At 49.3% G+C, this 20101-nt stretch overlaps 2 protein-coding genes across 2 annotated transcripts in view; one reads left to right on the top strand and one right to left on the bottom strand.

Annotated features, from left to right (window-relative positions):
• CDON (cell adhesion associated, oncogene regulated) overlaps positions 1 to 3153 on the top strand; it is a 54082-nt gene extending 50929 nt beyond the window's left edge. The window contains exons 18-19 of the mRNA XM_063094546.1: positions 2100 to 2377; positions 2990 to 3153. Coding sequence (XP_062950616.1) covers positions 2100 to 2377; positions 2990 to 3153 — 442 coding nt within the window. The remainder of the gene's footprint in view (positions 1 to 2099; positions 2378 to 2989) is intronic.
• A 4751-nt stretch (positions 3154 to 7904) lies between these two features.
• On the bottom strand, positions 7905 to 18318 carry VSIG10L2 (V-set and immunoglobulin domain containing 10 like 2). Its single transcript, XM_063092558.1, has 12 exons — positions 18237 to 18318; positions 16233 to 16583; positions 15709 to 15984; positions 13555 to 13830; positions 12701 to 12949; positions 11818 to 12078; positions 10107 to 10397; positions 9403 to 9699; positions 8635 to 8757; positions 8315 to 8339; positions 8152 to 8204; positions 7905 to 8002 (listed from the first exon to the last, which is right to left on the bottom strand). Exons 1-12 carry the CDS (start codon positions 18316 to 18318, stop codon positions 7905 to 7907), a joined length of 2382 nt encoding a protein of 793 aa, XP_062948628.1.
• Between the last annotated feature and the right edge of the window lie 1783 nt (positions 18319 to 20101).

The raw sequence follows: 20101 nt of genomic DNA, 5'->3' as shown, positions 1-20101 counted from the left end.
AGAGACTAATAAAAAAAATACAGGAAAGGAAGACACTGATAACATGGACATTTTTAAATGGCTTTCAGGAGATTAGTGCTCACCCTTTGAAGTTCAAAGTTGAATAAGATGTTCAAGAGAACGAATAAAGAATGACATCTTCTTCTGGAATCATGACCTGTCTATTCCAGTGCTCTGATTCTGGCTCCAACGAACTTCTTTTTTACATCAATGCTTCCTGCAGTTTTTATTGGCTTAAGGCATGCATGGGAACACTGAGGTCATATTTAAATCAGGCATATATTCTTTGTTTTATTACTAAAAGTAAAGATTAGTCATATTAGATAATACCATACTCAAATTATTTTGTACAAATGAATACCTGACATACTTCGCTTTTATTTTAGATGCCTGCTGTCTGCATTCCATTAACTATATAGTGAGTATATACATACCTCTCTTTTTGAAATTGAAGTTGGAGTTATTTAAATTAAGGATTTGGTTTACTGACAGTTATCTTCTTCTTTTTCAGGTTCATATCTATCTTCATGCTTAGCATTTGGTATTTCCAATAACTTGAGCCAACAGAGCTTCTAGTAATAGTTTCGTGGACTTCCTTTTACTAATGACATATGCCCCAGAAACATACCATCCCAAGCTTAAAGGATGGAAATCCAAAGAATTCTTATCTTTATTTCCTAACACTACTTAATTCCAGCATATTACTGGTTAGTCCTATGAATTTCATGCCTAATATGCCCAAATCAAAGCCCAATGCACTGTCATCTCCAACTTTTATTACTCCCAATTTTAGCAATAAAAAATGTATTTCTGAGGCTGTGGCTTCCCGTGATGATGGAATAGCTCGATCATCAACAGATAGTAATGATAAAATCTGAACAGTTTGAGGATTGGTGAGGAACCATAAGCAGCCAGAAACTGAATGACAACCTACCCTTCGACAGTGTGTGAGATTTCTAAGTTGACGGGTTTTTGCCTGTAAGCATTTCCCAATATTGGGGCAAGGACCCAAGCAGAAGGTATCAGATGACTGAGTTTGGTGCCAACAGAACAACCAGAAAATTAGAGGGAAAATCCAGTAAAAAAAAAAAAAAAAAATACATGTGAAGAAACAGGAAAATGTTAATACTCAAGAAGAGGAAAAGTCAACAGAAACAGACCATTAGATAACCCAGATGTCACAATTAGCAGACAGTGACTTTAAGCAGCTACTATAAATATGTTCAAGGACTTAAAAGAAGATGTGCACATATCAAATGAACATACAGGGAATTTCAGCTGAGAAACAGAGACTTTAAAAAAACAAAATGGAAATTCCAGAGCTGAAAAGTACAATAACTGGAATGGAAAATTTACTGGATGAGCTTCACAACAGAATGGAGACAGTGGATGAAAGAGTCAGTGAACTAGAAGACAGATCAGTAGAAATTAGTCTGAAGAACAGAAAAAAAAAAAAAATTAACACACCTTAGGTGAAGGCAGGAAATAAAAGTCAAGCAGGATGAAAGGGAAATGCTCAGTGCTAATGAATTCTAGTAATTAATTCTGCAATGAAAAAAATGGAAAAATAAAAAACTCTTGGATTTTGAATGTCTAATCATTGTAGTGTTTTCTCCAACAATGAAAGAGAACATATCATCTGATTTCAAAGCAGTGTGTTTTTGTTGACTTTCATAAGATGATTTATCTCATGTGACCAAAAGTTTCTTAGTTTCTGTCCTGTCTCTTCTTTCCCCTCATTTCTTCCAGTGGCTAATGGCCCTTTCCTTCTGTGTGCTATATTTGGGAGCCAGTTAATAATGAAATTGGAGACAGCATCTGACTGTGGCCTAAGACAAAGGAGCATGTGGGATAGGTCATCATATAAGTTTCCATTCTTACGTGGCTGGCCTTTTGATACATTCTCCTGTCGTGTTTTACTGTCACTGTAATTTTTGAGTTCTTGATATTTAAGACATAGGGAATCATTTAGTTCTTTCTAAGCATTGTTCTTTCTTAATTCATGAGTACAAAATAACAAATGATATCTCAGAATAAACTGATTGTAATTATTGATCTCTCTATACGCAATTCTGTTTCTTTTGACTTAAACTCTGCAGGTGTTTCACCAAGACCAGCAGCACTTTCGGCAGCAGCCCTCTTCCTGTGGTCCCTCTTCCTGTAGCACCTTATCCTCAGGATGGTTTGGAAATGAGGCCCCTCAGTCACATGAAGAAGCCTGTATGTCTGGCTTCCACAGTCCCCAATTGTGGCCAATCACCTGAGGAGAGCATTAAGGACAGTATGGCACCATCACCTACTCAGCATCCTTGTTGTCAGGACCACATAAATGACATCAGCTCTGATCACACAGAAGATACAGCAGAGTTCAAAAGAGGTACAGGGAGGCATAAACAACCTTATGTTTCTAGATAGTCTTCAGTTAGCTAAGAACTGTGTCAGGGCAGGCGATGCTTTCAGAGTTTTCTCTCTCTGATCAGTTGACATGTTTCTTAAGAGACTGGGCGGGGGGTGTTGGATACTTCAAGAAAAGATGGGACTAGATAAAGGATTCTTTGAAATTCTGTTATTATTCACATTCTTCATCTCAGGCTGTTAATCCCGTTACACTTTGGAACATATATCCAGAGAGGCTTTAATTCTGTTTGTGTCTGAACAGAAGACTTGCTGGAAGAATGCATTTTGTGAACATGGGCCCCTTTCTCATTTGAGCTGGTTCTGGAGTTGCAGTCTTTCTTTAAGGTGGTTATTTGGGGGCTTATAAGGGGTTTGTTTTAATCCTCTGATGAATTGTATAACTATTCATGAGAACTCAACTTTATTTTAAACCTTTTAAACCTGCTGTCTCCCTCAAATTCAAACCAAACATAACCAGGCTCTACTTTTGCTCATTATTCTTTCTTTATTGCTCAAGGTAATATTTTTAGACTGCTTTGTAAAAATCAGCATTTATTATTTTATAATGCTCCCAAACTTTTCCATTTTTCAGGAGACAGCTGTGTTAATTCAGAAACAGAGAACAAAATTTTAAGTTGGAATCCTCTTATTTTGTCACACGTCTCAGAGGACTGTACTGAGAAGACAACCTGGTCTCCTCCTGGCACTCCTTTGGACAGCTCATCAGGTGTCCTTCAGCAACCCCAGGAAACCTGAGGATGTGCAAACGACTGGTTGATTAATTGTGTTCCCACTTTAAGCCAATAACTGCACAGAACAGGCCTGGGAATGAACTGTCTGAAGGACATTCACTCATTCAATCAATCAGAGAAAATCATTATTTATTTTTTTTGTAGTAGTAATGTCATGTGAATGTATCTTAAAATGTGTGCCCTTTTATATTATTTATGCCTTAAAAATTTCCTTCTCTATTTCTTCCTCCCCTCAGTAGGGAACAACCTTGTTTTACAAAGTTTTCAATCTTCTGGAGAGCAAAGGGATCATTCCATGTTTTCCAAAAACCTCAGTGACATAAGATCCTCATGCAAAGGACCTAGTCTGTTGGCTGATTCAGCTAGGAGGGAATAGCATAGGCCATTTGCAGTTTGTCACCAGTCACTTTTTCAGATGGAAAACTGTCTTTCAATACTGTTATCAGACTCTCTGAGAACATTTTGAAATCAACTACAGGTGTGACTAATGTTTATAATAGCAGATCTGGCTGATGAATTTTATAAGAATGCCTTCCACAGAAGTGATAATGTGACCTGTTGACTTACCCTCTAACTGCACATGGGTACAAGTAATGTCCAGTCTTCTAGGCACTAATCATAAGCAGTGTTGTGGACAGGGTAGAGTGTAAGGTCTAGTTGAATTCTTGCAGTATGCAAAAAGAGAACCAAGGCCAGAGAGAGAAATAATGCCTTAATGCCCCACTGCTTTAAAATTACATGAATTTATAAAATGGGCACCATGGGGCTCCTTTTGACTGTTTCTAAGAGTAGGAACCAAATTAGACTTTAAAGTGGCAGCTTGAAGAGAAAGATACACATTTTAAGAAGGGAGGGGAAGGCTCCAGGGGGCCCATCTTGGAGGAAACCCTTCAGTCTATTCCGCTAGCATAGGAACGGGCTCATGGTGCAGAACACCTGAAAATAGTCATTTTCTTACTGCCAGCATGTACAACAGCCTGAAAGATGTGTCAGAAAAGAGTTAATTTGGAGGAAAAAGGTTTTTTGTTTGTTTCGTTTTTTAATTTCCTGACATTTTTTAAGAATGTCATCATTCTAAACAGGCACCTAAAATTTTGGTCAGCAGAGCATATATATTACAGTTACTGCTGCCTCTGAGTGACAAGGACATTTGCAGCTGCCTTTGGAGAGCTTTTCTTCTCCACATTTAAAAAAGCAAAAAAACATTATAAATGTTTCATAGCTTGAGTCAAGCTTTAATGGATCACTGTTCTTTTTTGGACTGTGCATCCATTTCGGGAAAGAAACAAAAAATAATTTTCTTTATGTAGAGTCAAGCAGGTCTAGTGAAAAAATTTTACAGTTTCCCAGAAGTTGCAATGGAATAGAATAGAATGCTATGTTAATCAACTTTCTATATAAATGCATCATTATTCCCTTACATATGTCTATATATTTTATAAATAGAACTGTTAGTGAAAATGTGCTGTTTAAGCTGGGTCACTAAGCAAAAGTTACTTCCAGTAGAATGTAGTGACTATAACTTCATAGTCGGGTATTAGGGATGCAATAGGAGCAATTTCTACATTCCACATGTCCATGCCTGTAGTATACTGGATTTATTCTTTGTGTTGCTTAGATGCAATTAACTTTGGAGGGAGATAGCTGTGTCCCTTACTTCTGTGACTAGCAAAGGACAAAGTCTTAGTACACAGAATATGAAAACACACCCTGTGTCTGCCAATCAGGTTACAGCCATGCTGTCACAAAGGGAGTTATAGAAGATTGGGGAATAAATGTCCATAGGCAGTCATTTTGATTCAGGAAACAGGTGTATTAGCATGAGCCTTAGGTCATAAACTGCTTTTAAAGATTGAGTTTGAATATGGGATTTGTCCCTGAGGAAGAGAAAATGGCTTTACCTTTAGGGCAATCTCATTGTGGACTGCTTTATTTATATTATTAGTAACGCTGTTTTAAGTGTTATCCTTTTTATTGTATTTTATTTATAAAAAATGCCTTTATATATTGAGATATATAAATATATATATAATTACCTTTATGTTTAGGAGTTATGAGTTCTCCCTAAGTGTGAGTTGTTCTGAACTTTTATATCCTGCACAGTTACCAAAACAGTCCTACCTAATGTCACTCCACCAGGAAATAAGAGGACGTCATACACCATGGGAGGTAGCACTAACCTTTGTTGAGGAACTGCTGTGTACCAGGCACTGTGCTCGGTGCTTGTTACTGTTATCTCATTTAACCCTCACAACAAATCTGCAAAGCAGGTGTTAAGATGCTTAAGTCACGCAATGAGCCACAGAGCCCGAATTAGAACCCAGTTTATCTGGAGCCGTAATCTGCTCCTACCACTTTTGTATACAGCTTTCCAAAGGCATGGGGGTTCACTCTTTGATAGGACCAGTCCCATTACTATGCTGTTGTCTGCCCCTGCTGCGTAACTCCCCTGAGGCTCTAACTGCAGCCAGAGAAGCTGTGCTTTGACCTACATGGGCAGAGCTTTTTGCTTATTGCTTAGTCTTCCAGCATCCACGTTTCCCCCCTTGATGCCCCTCACCTCCACCTCCACCCGGGAATGTGATCTCCTTTCAGCCCGGTTATCATGAAATTGGTCAGGCCTCTTCATGTTCCTTCTCGTCGTAGAATTGTGTGATTCTTTGTTTTAACATTAGGCTTCCCCCACTTCCATGATATCGTTTCACTCTCTGCCTTGTATTTTCTTCTTTCAGTAATGCATCGATAGTCTGGTGTAGGTGCTGTACAGGGTGCACGTTAAATTGCAATGTTTTAAATGTTTTGATGTGGTCTTTTCAAAAAGCATTTCTTTCTGGGTTTGATTTTTGTCAAATGAGTCTGTGAAGACCAGTGCATCCACACTGGGCTGATCATGCCACAAATCTCATTCCAGCTACAGTACTGCCAAGAAGTTAAGTTTATAATTGAATTTCACCTGTGTTGCTCTCTTTTAAAGCAATGACTTCGACATGCATGTTTTGTATCATATTGAGAAGTATGTTTTATTTTCCTTAAAGTTGTAATGTCATGTTTGAAATTGTACATACTTTAAATGATGTAGCTTTGACAGGTTTTATTTGGTTGATGACTTTTCTATTAAAAGAGAGTGCTGCTTTCATGTGGAGTAGCCCGTGGAGATGGGGATACTCAGATACTCCTGTTTGTGCAAAGCTGCTTATAGTTTGTTTTTAGGGTGGGTATTATGTCTTACTCTGAATTTCTTTGGAAACTTCACCCCTGTTCTCCCCTGAAATTCTCCTGTGTATACCCAAGAGCCCAGTGAATTAATCCCTTCCGTTCTGACTGCAGAGATCAAGGCCCTGAAGGAGCAGGATCTTGGGGAGGTGTTTTATGGGGAGGCTGAGAAAATACCTGAGCCAAGGATCTGCAAAGAGGCAGGAAGACCCCCTCAGGGTCATTTAGCATTTCTTTGGAAGGAAGAAAGGAGGGTGGGAGAGAAGGTTGAGGAGAAGCTGAGGAGTAGTCCCTCCTCACAGTGTTTTTTGCCTTTATATATATACGTATTGTTCGGCAGCTCACCAGGATGGTGATCCGAATCCGTGACCTTCATGTTATAAGGCTGCACTCTAACCAACTGAGCTAACCAGCCAGCCTATTTTTACCTTTAACGTAGGCCATCATCTGGATGAACTCTAGGCTAGAAATTTAGCCTCCCCAAGAAGACGCTTTGTTTTACTGCCCTAAAATATCAAAGTTCCTAGGCTGCTTTGACCAGAAAGCCCACAGAGTCATTTGCGTTGGGTGTGGCCCTTTTGTATTTTATTTCCCATATTTTAATAAGCCTTCCTTCAACCTTGGCCCCAGTCCTGAGAGCTTTGAGGGAAGCTGAAACCCCTTTTCTAATAAAGTCTAAATTTGTGAGAACCGAAGAAGCTACTTAATTTTCTCCCAGTTTTCTATCTCCTTCAGGCGCCACTCTCCATACTGCTGGCAGATCATCCCCGGCTCTCTTGCTGTCTCTTCTCAGCTGAGTCCCCTGCAGAGGCAGCTGTTCTAGTCAGTGGAACAAGCGCTCGTTTGTGTTTCACCCAGATCTCAGGCACACACACAGGCTTGGAGCCGGTGAGTCATGCTGGCAGCTGACAGTGTGACTTTGGAACAGCCCCGGTCCTTGCAGCCAGGGCTGGTGGTGGGCAGCTGCCTCTGGAGCACCTCTGCCCTGTGTCTCGTTGGCACAGACTCCTGGAGTCTGCCCACTGCAGAGTCGGCGATATTCCGGAGCTGCAGTGGAACGCAGGGGCCCGTACCTACTCACTTGCTGCTTCCCACCAGCAAGGCCTGCACTGAGCAGTCAGCCTCTCCCCATGGGAGCTGTGATTCAAACAACCTCTATGCGTGAGAACATTGGGTATGATTTATTTAGGAATTTCTCAATCCACAGACTTTTGTCTGGAAGCAGCTAGCTTGCTTACACTTCTGTAGTAACGGCGGTGGCTCCCAGTGCCACCTTTGTCACTTGCTCTCAGATGCCTGGTGAGCCTTTCCTCTGGTCTTGCCACCTCTGTCTTCCACAAGTCGGACCAGGACTTCTCTTGTAACCAAGTCACTTAGGGGCACTGCAGCTAGACCTTGTACCGGTTGTAAAGACTGGGTGTGAAGTGAGGAAGGGGTAGATACTGTCTTAGCTACTGGGTTTTAAGACCAAAGCCTGATGGGGGGATCTTTCTGCCTCCCACCTGCCCTCCCTAAGCCTAGCTGCACCTTCTTCTTCGGGCCTCATGGTGTTGCAGTCACTGTGATGGTGACATTTACTGGAGCCTCAGTAGATTCTCTTGCAGGATCCGAACCTGGGGTGGTGGTTGGGGTTTCAGTGCCTACAAAGAGCATACATGGGCAAAGAGACATGTCTTGGGGGTGTCCCGGAATGTTCTCAGAGGACAAGAGAGACCAAGCATCATGCTTGGAACTCAGCTCTGGTCTCCTTATACATGAGTGGTCATTTGGGGGATAAAGTTGTGCTTACCCGCCTGTGCCTCAGTGCCTCCCCTTGAACGCCTCTGTTGCTGCCTTTGTTCCCTGAGCATGAGGTGTGAGTCACATTAGTGGCAAGTGAGTGCCCTTCCCCAGCCTGCCTTTCCCACTAGAGGAGAGTCCTGACCCCCAAGCAGCTGGGGTTTCACACTCACATGGGAACAAGGAACGGACCAAGGCCTGTAGGAAGAAAAGGAAAAGGGGCATTACTTGACCAGCCTGGCACAGATCCCAGGAGAATGACCCTTTCCCAATGGGCTCCACACAAGGGTCTCAGGAACCTAGAAGGCGATGGCCCCAGATGCCTGAGGTTGGGCGTTGGAGCCCTGAAGGACAACATCTAGCATTGGGGAGGGGCACAGTTAAGAAGGGCCTAGATTGTTCACCCAGAGCACTCCATTTCTCCTTTAGATAGGTCTAGACCTGGCCACCCTGTGGGGTCCAGCAGCCCTCCCTTCTTCAGATTCCCACTCACAGGGGAAGGTTTCAGGGTGCCGAGCAGCGTACTGGAACACCAGGAGAGAGGCCACCATTGCCACCACCATTCCTGTGCCTGCTGCACCCAACACTGCTGGGTAGGCACTGAAGGGGGGGTCGGCTGGAGGGGAGAGTGTGGGTTGCATGGTTTTGAGCCATGGCTGAACCTGGGCAGCGGTGGCTTAGAGGGTATGGAGGAGGTGGGCTCTGCTCATCCAGTTCTCCCTCCAGCTGGTGTGGGGGACTGAGACCAAGGCTTGATTCAGAGAACTTGGAGATCTAGTGTCTCCCAAGGAAAGAGGTGCTTTTGACAGTCAGTCCCCAGCCAGATCCCCTCTTGGTGGCACAAAGGCTAGTTATCTTGGCAGCTTGGAGCCGAAGGGACCTATGCCATAAAATAAGGAACTCCCAGGATGGAGAGGGAGCAGCAGGAAGCTGAGAGCCCACCTGTACCCCAGGAGGTGAGACTGAGGCACAGAGTGGGCTCCTGTTCTTAGTCACCAGCACCCTGTTCTCCTTCCCTATTTCTTCTGAATCAAGCTGAATTAGGGTCCCTACCCCACACCTGGAGCGCCCAGAGTCCCCCAGGAGGGACATGAAGAGCAGTAGGGATCACTTGAGAAGAGGGTGGAAGAGGAGGACAGAGACTGGGGATGGGGGAATCCAGTAGGAAGTAGACAAAGGTACAGAGGAGGAAATGCCCTGTGCGGAGGAGGAGGAACCAGCGTTCCAGTCTTTGGGGCAGAGGCGAGTCCCTCTGCAGCACCTGGTGTCTTCACAGCAGAGGGATGTCCAGCTGTGTGGTGATTCAGGGCCAGCATGCGGAAGGCGTAAAGGACCCGCGGGTCCAAGCCTCCCAGTCGCCGGCCCCTGCTCTCTGGCTCGATGTCACTGGCCGCCGTCTCCCAAGCCCCAGCGCCTGGGCCCAGGACACTGGGCCTCCGCTGCACCCGGAAGCCCGTGAGGTTCCCGGGGCCCGCGACGGCCCACTGCAGCTGCACCTCTGTCCGGTGCCTGCCGTAGGTCAGGCGGCTGATGGTGACGTTGGGAGGAGCTGGATATCCTGGCGAGGGTGGGGACACATACGGGGCGGTGTCTACCTACAGCCAAGTGTGTTGTGCTGTGCACCCAAGTTTGCTCCTGTTGGAGACAGGCTGGCCAGGCAGAAAAGACACTAGACTGGGGTTTGTAGACCTGAGCTGTCCTTGTCTAGTCTCGGTCGGTTTCCTCTTCTAGAAGAGGAGAAGATTCTGACTGCAGGGAGCTCTGCTTGCCTGTGCTCAGCAGAGCATCAGATTCACGCTGGAATCGCCCAGATACCCAGCTCGGCGCTCTCGCGCCCTGCCTGTGCCCCGGGGAGCTCGAGCGTCCACGTTTGGAGCAGGGCGTTCCTGTGGCTTTCCACCTCCAGCGCTCTGGGCTGCTGGTCCCCCGTCCCCTCGCCGCACACGCGCAGCCACCCGCACTCACTCAGGACCTCCAGCACCACGCTCCGGCTGCGGTTGCCCACGGCGCTGCGGGCCACACACTGGTAGGTGCCACTGTGGCGTGCCGGGTCAGCGTCTCGGACGCGGAGGCGCAGCTGGGCACCCTCGGCGTGCAGCGCGAATCCCAAAGTGCCGGCTTCCACCTGCTGTCGCTGGGGGCCCAGCCAGAGGAGCTGGGCAGGTGGCGTGCCCCCCAGGAGGGCACAGCTCAGCCAGGCCTCTCCCCCCTCCAGCACTGACACCCAGGGCTCAACCACTGCCAGCTGTGGGGCTTCTGCAGGGACAGAGTGAGACTGGAACAAGTTCCCTGTCCCACCTAGTGGGAGGGATTGGGGGTAAGGTGCTGGCCCGTGGTGCACGGGATGAAGAGCAGGGTTAAGAGGAGACAAGGGCTGTGGAGCTGACACCGAAGCTTGTCTTGGGCCCATCTACCTCCTCTTTCAGGCTCCCATTCTATGCCAAGTTCCTATCACAGTCTGCTCCAAGATTACTGATAATATCAGTGTTCCTCCAAGCTCCCTTCCCCCCACCCCACCCCCCAGCCTCAGCTCTTGCTTTACTGTCTCTACATGAACCCCCTCCCAGCACCTGGCACAGGGCCCCGTCCCGCTAATGGCCCGCCACCTCCTGGCTGGCTCCAGGCATAGTGCTGGGCCCGTAGCAGGTGCTCACTCTTTATGGACCGACTCTTATTAAAGACCCAGACTTTCGGGCCGAGCCCGTGGCGCACTCGGGAGAGTGCGGCGCTGGGAGGGCGGCGACGCTCCCGCCGCGGGTTCGGATCCTATATAGGAATGGCCGGTGCACTCACTGGCTGAGTGCCGGTCACGAAAAAGACAAAAAAACAAACAAATAAAGACCCAGACTTAATATTTCGGGGTAAGGGCCAGAGCCCCTGAAAACATGCTAGTCATCAAGTCTTTAGAGACCAAGAGATAAATTATTTTGTGAGAACTGCTGTATTTGATGGCTCCTTTGTTTGCTTTTCTCACATTTTTTTACTTCAATATTTAATTTTTTTTTTCTTGAGTTGGCAATAGACTGACAGGGCCAAATGAAGACAGAGAGAGGAACCAGACCAAAAACAGAGTGAGAGAGGTAGCGAGAGACCTGTGATACCTGAAACATGAATGCAAGTCAGGAATGTAATCAGGCACCTCCCTTATGCAAATAGATGCAAATGAGAAAAAGATATTCCCACATCATCTAGACCAGTGCTGTCCAATACCGCAGCCACCAGCCACACTGGCTATTGAGCACTTGAAATGTGGCCAGTCCACATTGAAATGTGCGGTCACTATACACAACAGATTTTGAAGACAGGATGAAAAAAAGAACGTAAAAATCTCATTAATAATTTTTTAGTATAACCCGTTGAAATGATGACATATTGGATATACTGAGTTAAATGAAATGCTTGTTTTTTTACTTTTTTAAATGTGTTTACTAGAAAATTAAAAATTACATACAGTATGTAGTTCACATTATATTTTTATTGGACAACACTGACCTAGACCAATCCTCTCATTTTATGGACTAAAAAAACTCAAGTCCCTGGGAGTCAAGGTGAATCAATCTCTCTCCTGACTCACTTTTCTCTCCAGCACAGTCACCCCCCCAGAGCCCTCATCCTGGTTCCAAAGGTCCACTCCTCCTGTCCCAGCCCCAGGACTGAGTGACTAGCCCCTACTCACCTAGCTGGAGCTGGCAATGTGGGTCAGGGGTCCTGAGTGGGTGAGCGCCCTGGCAGGTGAACTCCCTGCCAGCCAGACCTTCCTGGGCTTGCAGCAGGTGGATGGCCAGAGAAGAGCCACTGCTGCCCAGCGGCTGCTGCTGCCCATCCAGCCAGCTCAGCAGGGCGGGGGGCTTGCCTCCCTGCCACTCACAGCTCAGCATGATGAACTGGTCTCCTGCTGTGGCCACGATCCAGCAGGTGGGGCTCCCTAGAGGTTCCCCTGGAAAGGAATGATGGCTCAGCTGAGCTGGTGGGAGGAGAAAGGCTCGGCAGGCCCACCCCACACCCCTCCTCCATTTACTCCTTCACCCCCTCATTCCTGCATTACTGTGTCCCTCAGTTTTTCACTCATTTGTCATGTATTGCTGGCTGAGCATATGCCAGGGAAACGGTGGGAACAGACACTAAACAATTACAGTATGATTTGATGAGTGTGAGGATACAAGTAGAAAGACAAACTCTTTGGGCCTTCAGGGAGGAGGACTTTGCAGACAGGATGACATTGGAACTCTGTCTTGGCTGATGGGTGGGAGTTTCCCAGGCAGAGAGGAGGCAGCAGAGCACACTTGGCAGGGAGAGCACCAAAGGCCGATTTCAAGCCCAGTGGGAGCCTGCGAGGAGGTGTCCCAGCCCCAGCCAAGCAGGACAGAACACAGTGAGGATGGAGAAGCTGGGATGCAGGGGCTAGGCTAAGTGCTGCTCACTTCCTTCTTACCTGGTGTGTCTTGGAGTCCGCTGTCTGTTGTTCTGCCCAGGACCCCAGGCCCCTCTGGCTCTCCCTGGCCCCTCCCCATGCTCTGCCCGGAATGTCAGAGCCCTGGCTGTTTCCTGTGTCCACTCACAGAGCGTGATCTTGCAGAGAGTAGGCAGTGCCAGGGCTGGGTGCTGGCCAGTGCAGGTGAAGACACTGCCGCTGGGGAGCTGGGTGGCTGTGTGACTCCAGGTGATGTTGCTGGGGGCAGCAGGGCCTGTACCCTGGGGCCCTTCCCACTGCAGGTGGGCAGTTGGAAGTCCCCCAGGCCAGGTGCAGAGCAAAGTCACAGCCCCAATGGTGGGGAGCACAGCACAGGAGGGCTGCCCCTCGGGGGGATCTGGGGGAGGGGAGTGGGAGAGGAGGGGGCTGGCTGCAGCAGGCTCCCTGCCAGTGCCCTGCAGCCCCCACACCCTGCTGAGGGCCTGGGGCCTGGGCTGTCAAGGGTAGGGAAGTAGGGAGAAGTGGGTGAGCGGAGAAAGATTGAGTCCCTCCGAGGGGCTGGGAGGAAAGGGCTGAGCTCTCAGGTCGCAGAGCAGGGGACTAAGGGGTGGGCAGGAGTTCAGAGTTCTGAGGGATTCAGAAGCCCTCACAGCTGGCCCCATTCCTGTTTCTCCTCTTTGCTTCTGGACAACTGGAGCCAGGACCTCTTGCCTCACTGTCATTACTGCACCCTTCTCTGTGCCTCAGTCCTGTCCAACCTCAGGACATAGGAATAAGCACTTTGGGAGGGGGCTACATAAGGTCGGGGGCTTCCCGCTCTCCCTGCCCTTTCCCATGGTTTCCTTAGTCTTTCCCCCTGCCCTTCAACTCTACGTGGTTCTTGAGATGCCCACCAACCCTGCCCCCCAACTTCTATACCACTTTCCACAGTGTGGCTGGGATCTGCCAGAGCATGGGTGGACCCAGGGTTAGGTCTGGTCATACCCCGACCCACATACTCACAGTAAATGGTGAGCTGGACAGTGGCCTGGGTGTGGGTGTCCAGGTGGCTGTTGTGGGCCAGGCAGGTGTACAGGCCTGTGTGGGCGGGACCAGCACTGGTGATGACATAGGTTGGCCCAGTGTGGACCTGAATGTGTTCATGGAGCCACACATAATGACTAGGAGGGTTGGATGCAGCCAGGCAGCTCAGGGTCACCTCTTCTTTCTCACTGGCCCAAAAACCCTCCTCCGTGAATCCCAGTGGCTCCACAGTGATCACAGGCTTGTCCGGGCCATCTGAAGAGCAAGGAAGTCCTGTCACACCTCCCCAATCTTCATTCCCTCATTCACTCATGTAATCCTCTCTGAATGTGTTCATTCATCTCACAAGCATGTAGGCTGCACCAGCTCTGTGTCAGCCCCTGTGCCAGACCCTCCAGGAACTCAGAGTCCAGGGAGCATGGTACAGTGCAGGGTGGCCAGGGCTCATGGCGGTGAGCACTCTGGGCTGTGGGGGCTCAGGAAGGGGGCTGTGGTTCTGGGGGCTCCCCTGGGGATTGCTGGGTTACACACTAGAGTTTGCTAGGCAGAAGAGAGGTAGGATGACCAACCCTCCCATTGTGCCCGGGACTGAGGGTTTCTTGGGCCTGGGACGGTTGGTCACTCTAGACTGCAGAGGGAGGATTACATGGCAGGACACTGCCCCGAGCACGATCCCAGCAGCCAGTCCTTTCCACTTGCTTGGGTACCCGCCTTCCCCTCTCTCCTGCATTCCAAGCTCAGTGTCACCACCTCTGTGAGGCTCTCCCTGACTCCCAGAGAGGACTGAATTCTCTGCACACTTCCATTCTGCTCCAATCTCTTTCCCAAGAACTGCTCACCCACCTCCACAGTCCTCAGTTTACAATTCTCACAAACTACCACCATGGAGACAGAGAGAACACCATTAGTCCTTGCTCCTTAAAACCTCTAGACCAAGGGCCGGCCCCGTGGCTCACTCAGGAGAGTGTGGTGCTGGTAGTGCCGAGGCCACAGGTTCAGATCCGATATAGGGATGGCCGGTGTGCTCACTGGCTGATCGTGGTGCAGACCACACCGTGCTGAGGGTTCCGATCCCCTTACCAGTCAAAAAATAATAATAAAAGTAAAAAATAAAAAATAAAAACCCTCTAGACCAGCACTGTCCAATAGATGTATGCAAGCCACAGATGTTAAATTTTCCAGTAGCCAAATCTTAAAAACTAAAAATAACCAAGCCCAATTAAGCAAAAACAAAACAAAACAAACCACCAATCGGTTTTAACTTTATTTAACCAAATATATCCAGAACGTTGTTATTTTAATATGTGTATTCAACATAAAAGTCATTGATGAACTATTTCATATTCTTTCTTTCAGACTACATCTTCAAACTTGAGTGTGTACCTTATGCTTACAGCACAGCTCAGTTTGGATTAGCCACGTCTCAGCTGATGGGAGACACACACGTGGCTGCTGTATTAGACAGCAAGCTCTAGACCATCCCAGTCTCCACCTTTCACTTGGGGCTTCTTTTTTTTTTTTTTTTTGTCCTTTTTTTTTGTGACTGGTAAGGGGATCGCAACCCTTGGCTTGGTGTCGCCGCACCGCGCTCAGCCAGTGAGCGCACCGGCCATTCCTATATAGGATCCGAACCCGCGGTGGAAGCGCTGCTGGGCTCCCAGCGCTGCACACTCCCGAGTGCGCCACGGGGTTGGCCCTTCACTTGTGGCTTCTGAGTTCTACCTGCAGGCTCTCAGCCTCAGACTTCAGACCAGCTAACTGCCCTCTCCCCCGGGGTGGCCACCTCCTTGCTTCCTCAGGGATCGTTTGGTCCCACAGAGCCCTTCAGACTCAACCCAAGGGCAGACTTTCGAGGCCATGCCTGAAATGTGGATAAAATCATGAAATGAATGTATGCACATTTTCCTGGGAAGAGGGTGCTCACGACCTTAAAAAGATTAAATCCCTTGGTTTAGGTTTTTGGCACCAATGAGTCCAGCACTCAGCAGCTCTTGCCTATTGGAATCTCTTGGGGGAGGGGGCACTCCTGCTGTGAAGGGATTTGGGGAGTTCTGAGGTGCAGCAGGAGGCCAAGTATGGGTGAGTAGGTGGTGCCAGCCCTGACACCCACTCCGCCCCCTGAGTTTGACTCACAGATGACATCCAGTAAGGCTTCATCACTGCTCAGCCCGTTGACAGCATTGTGGGCGCTGCACACGTACCAGCCCAGGTGGGTCCGGTTGACTGGGTCCAGCCGGAGCAGCGGCCCCGTGACCCCCACCAGGGCCTCCCCAGGGCTGCGGGGTGCCTGGTGCTGCCAAGCAAAGGTCACAGGCTCCGTGCCCTCCTGTACTGCACACGTGGCCACCACGGAGGCTCCCTCCACTGGAGACGGGTCACTCAGCCGCACCTGAGGCTTGGATATGGGCACTGGCCAGAGGAGGGAGAGTCCCCGGGTTTGTTATTGCAGACCCAGGCCATGCCCCGCTGTGTCCAGCAACTCTGCCCCTGCTGGCCGGGGGCTTTCCTGCCTACCAGGCCCACGACATCCCTTCCTAACGACCCCAGGTTTGCTCACTCCCGAGGGGGCACCCTTTAGAATGTGGGCTGAGCACATGCAAAGATGCAGAGCAGCATGCAGAGCAGCCGCAGCCGCTGCCTCCCTGGCGGGGCCTCACCCAGCACGGCCAGCCTGAAGGAGGAGTAGGTGGTGTGGAGCTGGCCGCCAGCAGCGTGCAGGGCCTGGCACAGGAAGTGGCCGCGGGCACCCTCCCGAAGCTCCCCCAGCACCAGGCTGCTGTTCCTCAGACTCACGACACCCAGAACCGAGGCCCCGGCCTCCACCTTGGATGCGGCTCCATTGGTGATGGCCACAGGCCAGGGAACCAGGGAGCCCAGGGGGGTGAAGCTCCAGAGAACCACCAGTGGGGCAGGCCCAGAGCCACAGGCCAGCTCCACAGAGCCGCCCCGCACTCCTTGGATGGACATGTCCTCCTCCACGGGGGCTCTGGGGGATGGCTGGGGCTGGCCTGGGGAGAGAAGGGGCAACACAGGATGTCTGGGCTGTTCTGGTGTCTCCACACTCAGCTCTAGCCCGGAGCCTCTGTTCATTGTCCCGCAGTCCCAGGTGGCCCGGGCAGGGTTCAGTACGATAACACAAGCACTTCTGGAGATGGTGGGCAGGAGAGTTTCTGAGGGAGCCTGGGGTTTCCTGTTTGGATGCACTGAAGGAGGGGTTGGAGTGGGGGACTCCTTGAGTGAGATCAGAGAATGAATTGGAGCAGAGGTTCCCACTCCTTGCTGCTCATCAGACCATTTGGAAAGCCTGATAAAAATATGGATGTTTGGGCCTCACCCCAGACTGTCGAGTCAGAATTCTGGGGGTTGTGGGGGCATTGAGTCAGGGTCCAGGAATCTGCATCTTTAACAAACACCCCAAGGTTAGTCTGATGGTCAGCCCAATGGCAACCATGGTCCTGGAGGCGCAGGAGAGCTACATGGCCACTGGCAACTCAGGGTCTGGGGGTCTCTGTGTGAGGATTCCAGAGCCATATCCAACCTCATTCCAGTCCCATCGCAGCAAGGAGAAGAGGATACCAGCCTGTGTTCACCCATCCAGCATTCATTCATTTGTCAACTAGTTATGGAGTGCCAGGTGCCATCCCTGCTCTTACAGAACTGTCAGTCTATCAGGTGCCAGACACTAAATAGTCTGCATGGGGGTCACTCAACAGGTGTTCTTCCCTGCTCAGGACCTAGCCCTCAACCCGAGCCTTGGCCCCTGTCCCCTACTATGTGGCCAGAGTGTGCCTGCATATTATAAAGTGCTGTGGGCTGGCCAGTTAGCTTTGTTGGTTAGAGCACAGCCTTATAACACCAAGGTCATGGGTTTGGATCCCCCACACTGGCCAGCCACCAAGAAAAAAACTACAAAGTGCTGAGAGCCTCAGCAGATTTCCATGGAAATAAGTGCCTGGGAGGACCTCCAAGCCACAGGAGTAATTCACACTACCTTCAATTTATAAGTACCTCTTTCGTACTGGGCCCTGTGCTAGACTCTTCACAAGCGGTCTATTGAACTTCATTCTGACAACCCTGCAGATAGTTAATAACATCTGAGAAACTAAGTCACTTCACCCAAAACCACACAGTAGTTGGTGCAGCTGAGATCGGAACCTAACTCCCAGTTTCAGACTCTTCCCACTGCTACCAGCTTCTCCAGACAAAGAAGAGAAGACAGGTGTGGAATTGGTGGGAAGGGATCAGAGGCAAAATTCTGACATTGCATTTCTCAAGGAGAAAAATGCTTCACCCAGAAGCTGATTCCACCCCATGGACATTGCTTTGACCCAAGCTGCCAGCATCTCTCACCTGGACTTTTGCAATGGCCTCCCAACTGCTCTCAGCCCCTCAAACCCAGGGCACTTACTGAAACCCAGATCTAACCTTGTCACTCCTAAGTGTGACAACCTGACAAGGCCCTCAGGATAACTCTGGCTTCCTAAGGCAAAGCAGAGTGCCATCGCCCCCTGCACACATTGGTCACTCAGTGCATGCTAGTTGAATGTCCAGCAGATGGATGACATGAATGCACTTTACTGAGGATCCCAAGGGAGAAAGGGGAAGAAATAATGGGATGTGAGTGGGGAGTGGACCTCCTAGGGGGTCTGAGGATCACTCACCTGAGGCCCTCAGATTCAGAAGGCAGAGCTGAATCAGCAGCAGGAAGCCAAACGGTCTGTGCCAGGCCCTCTGACCCACCATGGCCCCATCTCCCTGGTGGCTGCCCTCCTGAGGCTCTGCTTGACTCTTGGGCCCCCTCTCCCCAGAGCAAAGCCCAGCCCTGGGTGGACGGGGGTGTGGCTCAAGTTGCCGACCTCAGCCCTTCTGATACCTCTGCCCTGCTCTCCTCTTACCCTCGCTGCCCCGATTCGTCATGAATTATTGACCAGATGATTCACTCTATCCATAATGCAGCTTTGCAGAGGGGCAAGACCTGGCTGGGGCAGCCCTGGGGAGAGGACCACAAGCTCCCTGCCTTTTCATTTGAATGATACTGTAAAATCAGTGTCATTGAATATGGAATTGAACAAGGCCCCCAGCCTCATCAAGTCTAAAGACCTGTCCAACACAAGACTCCTGACCACAGGGACCATATGGTTTAAACCCACTTCTAAGTGTCCTTTGTCCCCTCATGTTTTGTGGGGAGAAGCTGGGGGGTGGTGGATGCGGTTGTGGAGTCAAACAAAAAGCCGGGTTTGACTGACCACCTGTGATGCTTTAGAAAGTCTCTGAGCCTCTCTGAGCTCTAGATTCTTCTCAGATAAATGGGATAATAACACCTTCTTTGTTGTAAAGAGTATTGTGAATATTAAATGAAAAAGTTTATATTAGCATATAGGGGGCTTTCTGGGTGCTGGTCATGTTCTATTTCTTGACTTGGGTAGGGGTTACGGTTCATCAAGTTGTACATTTATATTTTATGCACTTTATAAATGTTTGCTAGAATTGTTTGATATAATTTTGCACACATGAATGCTTGCTATAATTCTCTCTCTCTCACACACACACTCAGGTGTGCAGTGCCCAGCCTGCCATAGGGTCTCCATGCATGCTCCCAGCTAGATTGAACCTGTAAAGTTTGGCCCCTACAGCTGGGGTGGAGCCCAGCTTTCCTGCTATCCAGGGCTCTCTGAGTCCCTGCACTCACTTTCTCTCTCTCTCTCTCTCTCTCAGCATGTCCTGCTGTCTTAGCTGTCTTTGAATGACAGCCTGAGATGGGGTCAGATTTTTCCATCCTCTGGTGGCAGGCTTGGGAGGAGGATGAGATTCCTGAACCCCAATGAGAAGGGGGATCTGATGTCCGGTGTCAGGTTCAGCCGGGCTCAACTGGGTTCAGGCGGGATGGGAGCTGTCAGAGCTGGGTGCCAGCAGACTCCTCCTGGCTTGCAGATGCTCACCGTGGCACTCTGGCCTCTCACTTGCTTCCAAACAGTGGCTCTATGGACAGATCCCTGTCCTACTCTTACCAGCCGATGGTCAAGGCTCCTCTATTCCTCCTAACCTGGCTGTAGGGCAGAATGGCAAGTGGTCCCTGAGAGTCAATGGGATAGCAGGTTTGCCTGACTCTAATGACCAGTCCATATGGACCACTAATCTCAATCCCCCCACTCCCCAAACAGGGAATGTCTTCAGAACTACATTCTCCTTTGTGGGAAAAGAGTGGGGATTTAGCACTGCTGTCTCTGGAGAGAACGTGAGAACTCAGGCAGCATGAATCAGATAAGCTTTAAAGGATGCCCTGGCCTGCAGCAAGGGTTTGTGCTGGCCTGGAAGTTCATCTATGCTGCTCGTGGAATTAGCCCTTCCGGCCTTTTCTCATCTAGGGGCATCAGGATCACAGAAGGCTCAGTAGGGGCTGCTCAGCCCACTTTCTCCCTAGTAAGGGAGATCCTAGAAGGGAGAGTCAGAGAGGGAGGGTGTGTTGCTGTTCTCCAGAGACACAGGATCAATAGGATGTATGTATACATAGAAAGAGATTTATTAT

This window comes from Cynocephalus volans, chromosome 4 (assembly GCF_027409185.1).
Source record: "Cynocephalus volans isolate mCynVol1 chromosome 4, mCynVol1.pri, whole genome shotgun sequence".
Classification (NCBI taxonomy): Eukaryota; Metazoa; Chordata; class Mammalia; order Dermoptera; family Cynocephalidae; genus Cynocephalus; species Cynocephalus volans.
The sequence above is the reverse complement of the archived record's forward strand: the minus strand, read 5'-3'. Positions and strand labels throughout refer to the sequence as shown.

What these genes read in the sequence shown, in the direction of transcription:
- VSIG10L2 (XM_063092558.1), bottom strand. Translation starts at nt 18,318, where the DNA reads ATGGTGGGTCAGAGGGCCTGGCACAGACCGTTTGGCTTCCTGCTGCTG. An exon ending in AGCCTTACTGGATGTCATCT is followed by an intron (nt 13,831 to 15,708) that starts GTGAGTCAAACT and finishes CTTGCTCTTCAG; the next exon opens with ATGGCCCGGACAAGCCTGTG. An exon ending in TCTCTGCAAGATCACGCTCT is followed by an intron (nt 12,079 to 12,700) that starts GTGAGTGGACAC and finishes ATTCCTTTCCAG; the next exon opens with GGGAACCTCTAGGGAGCCCC.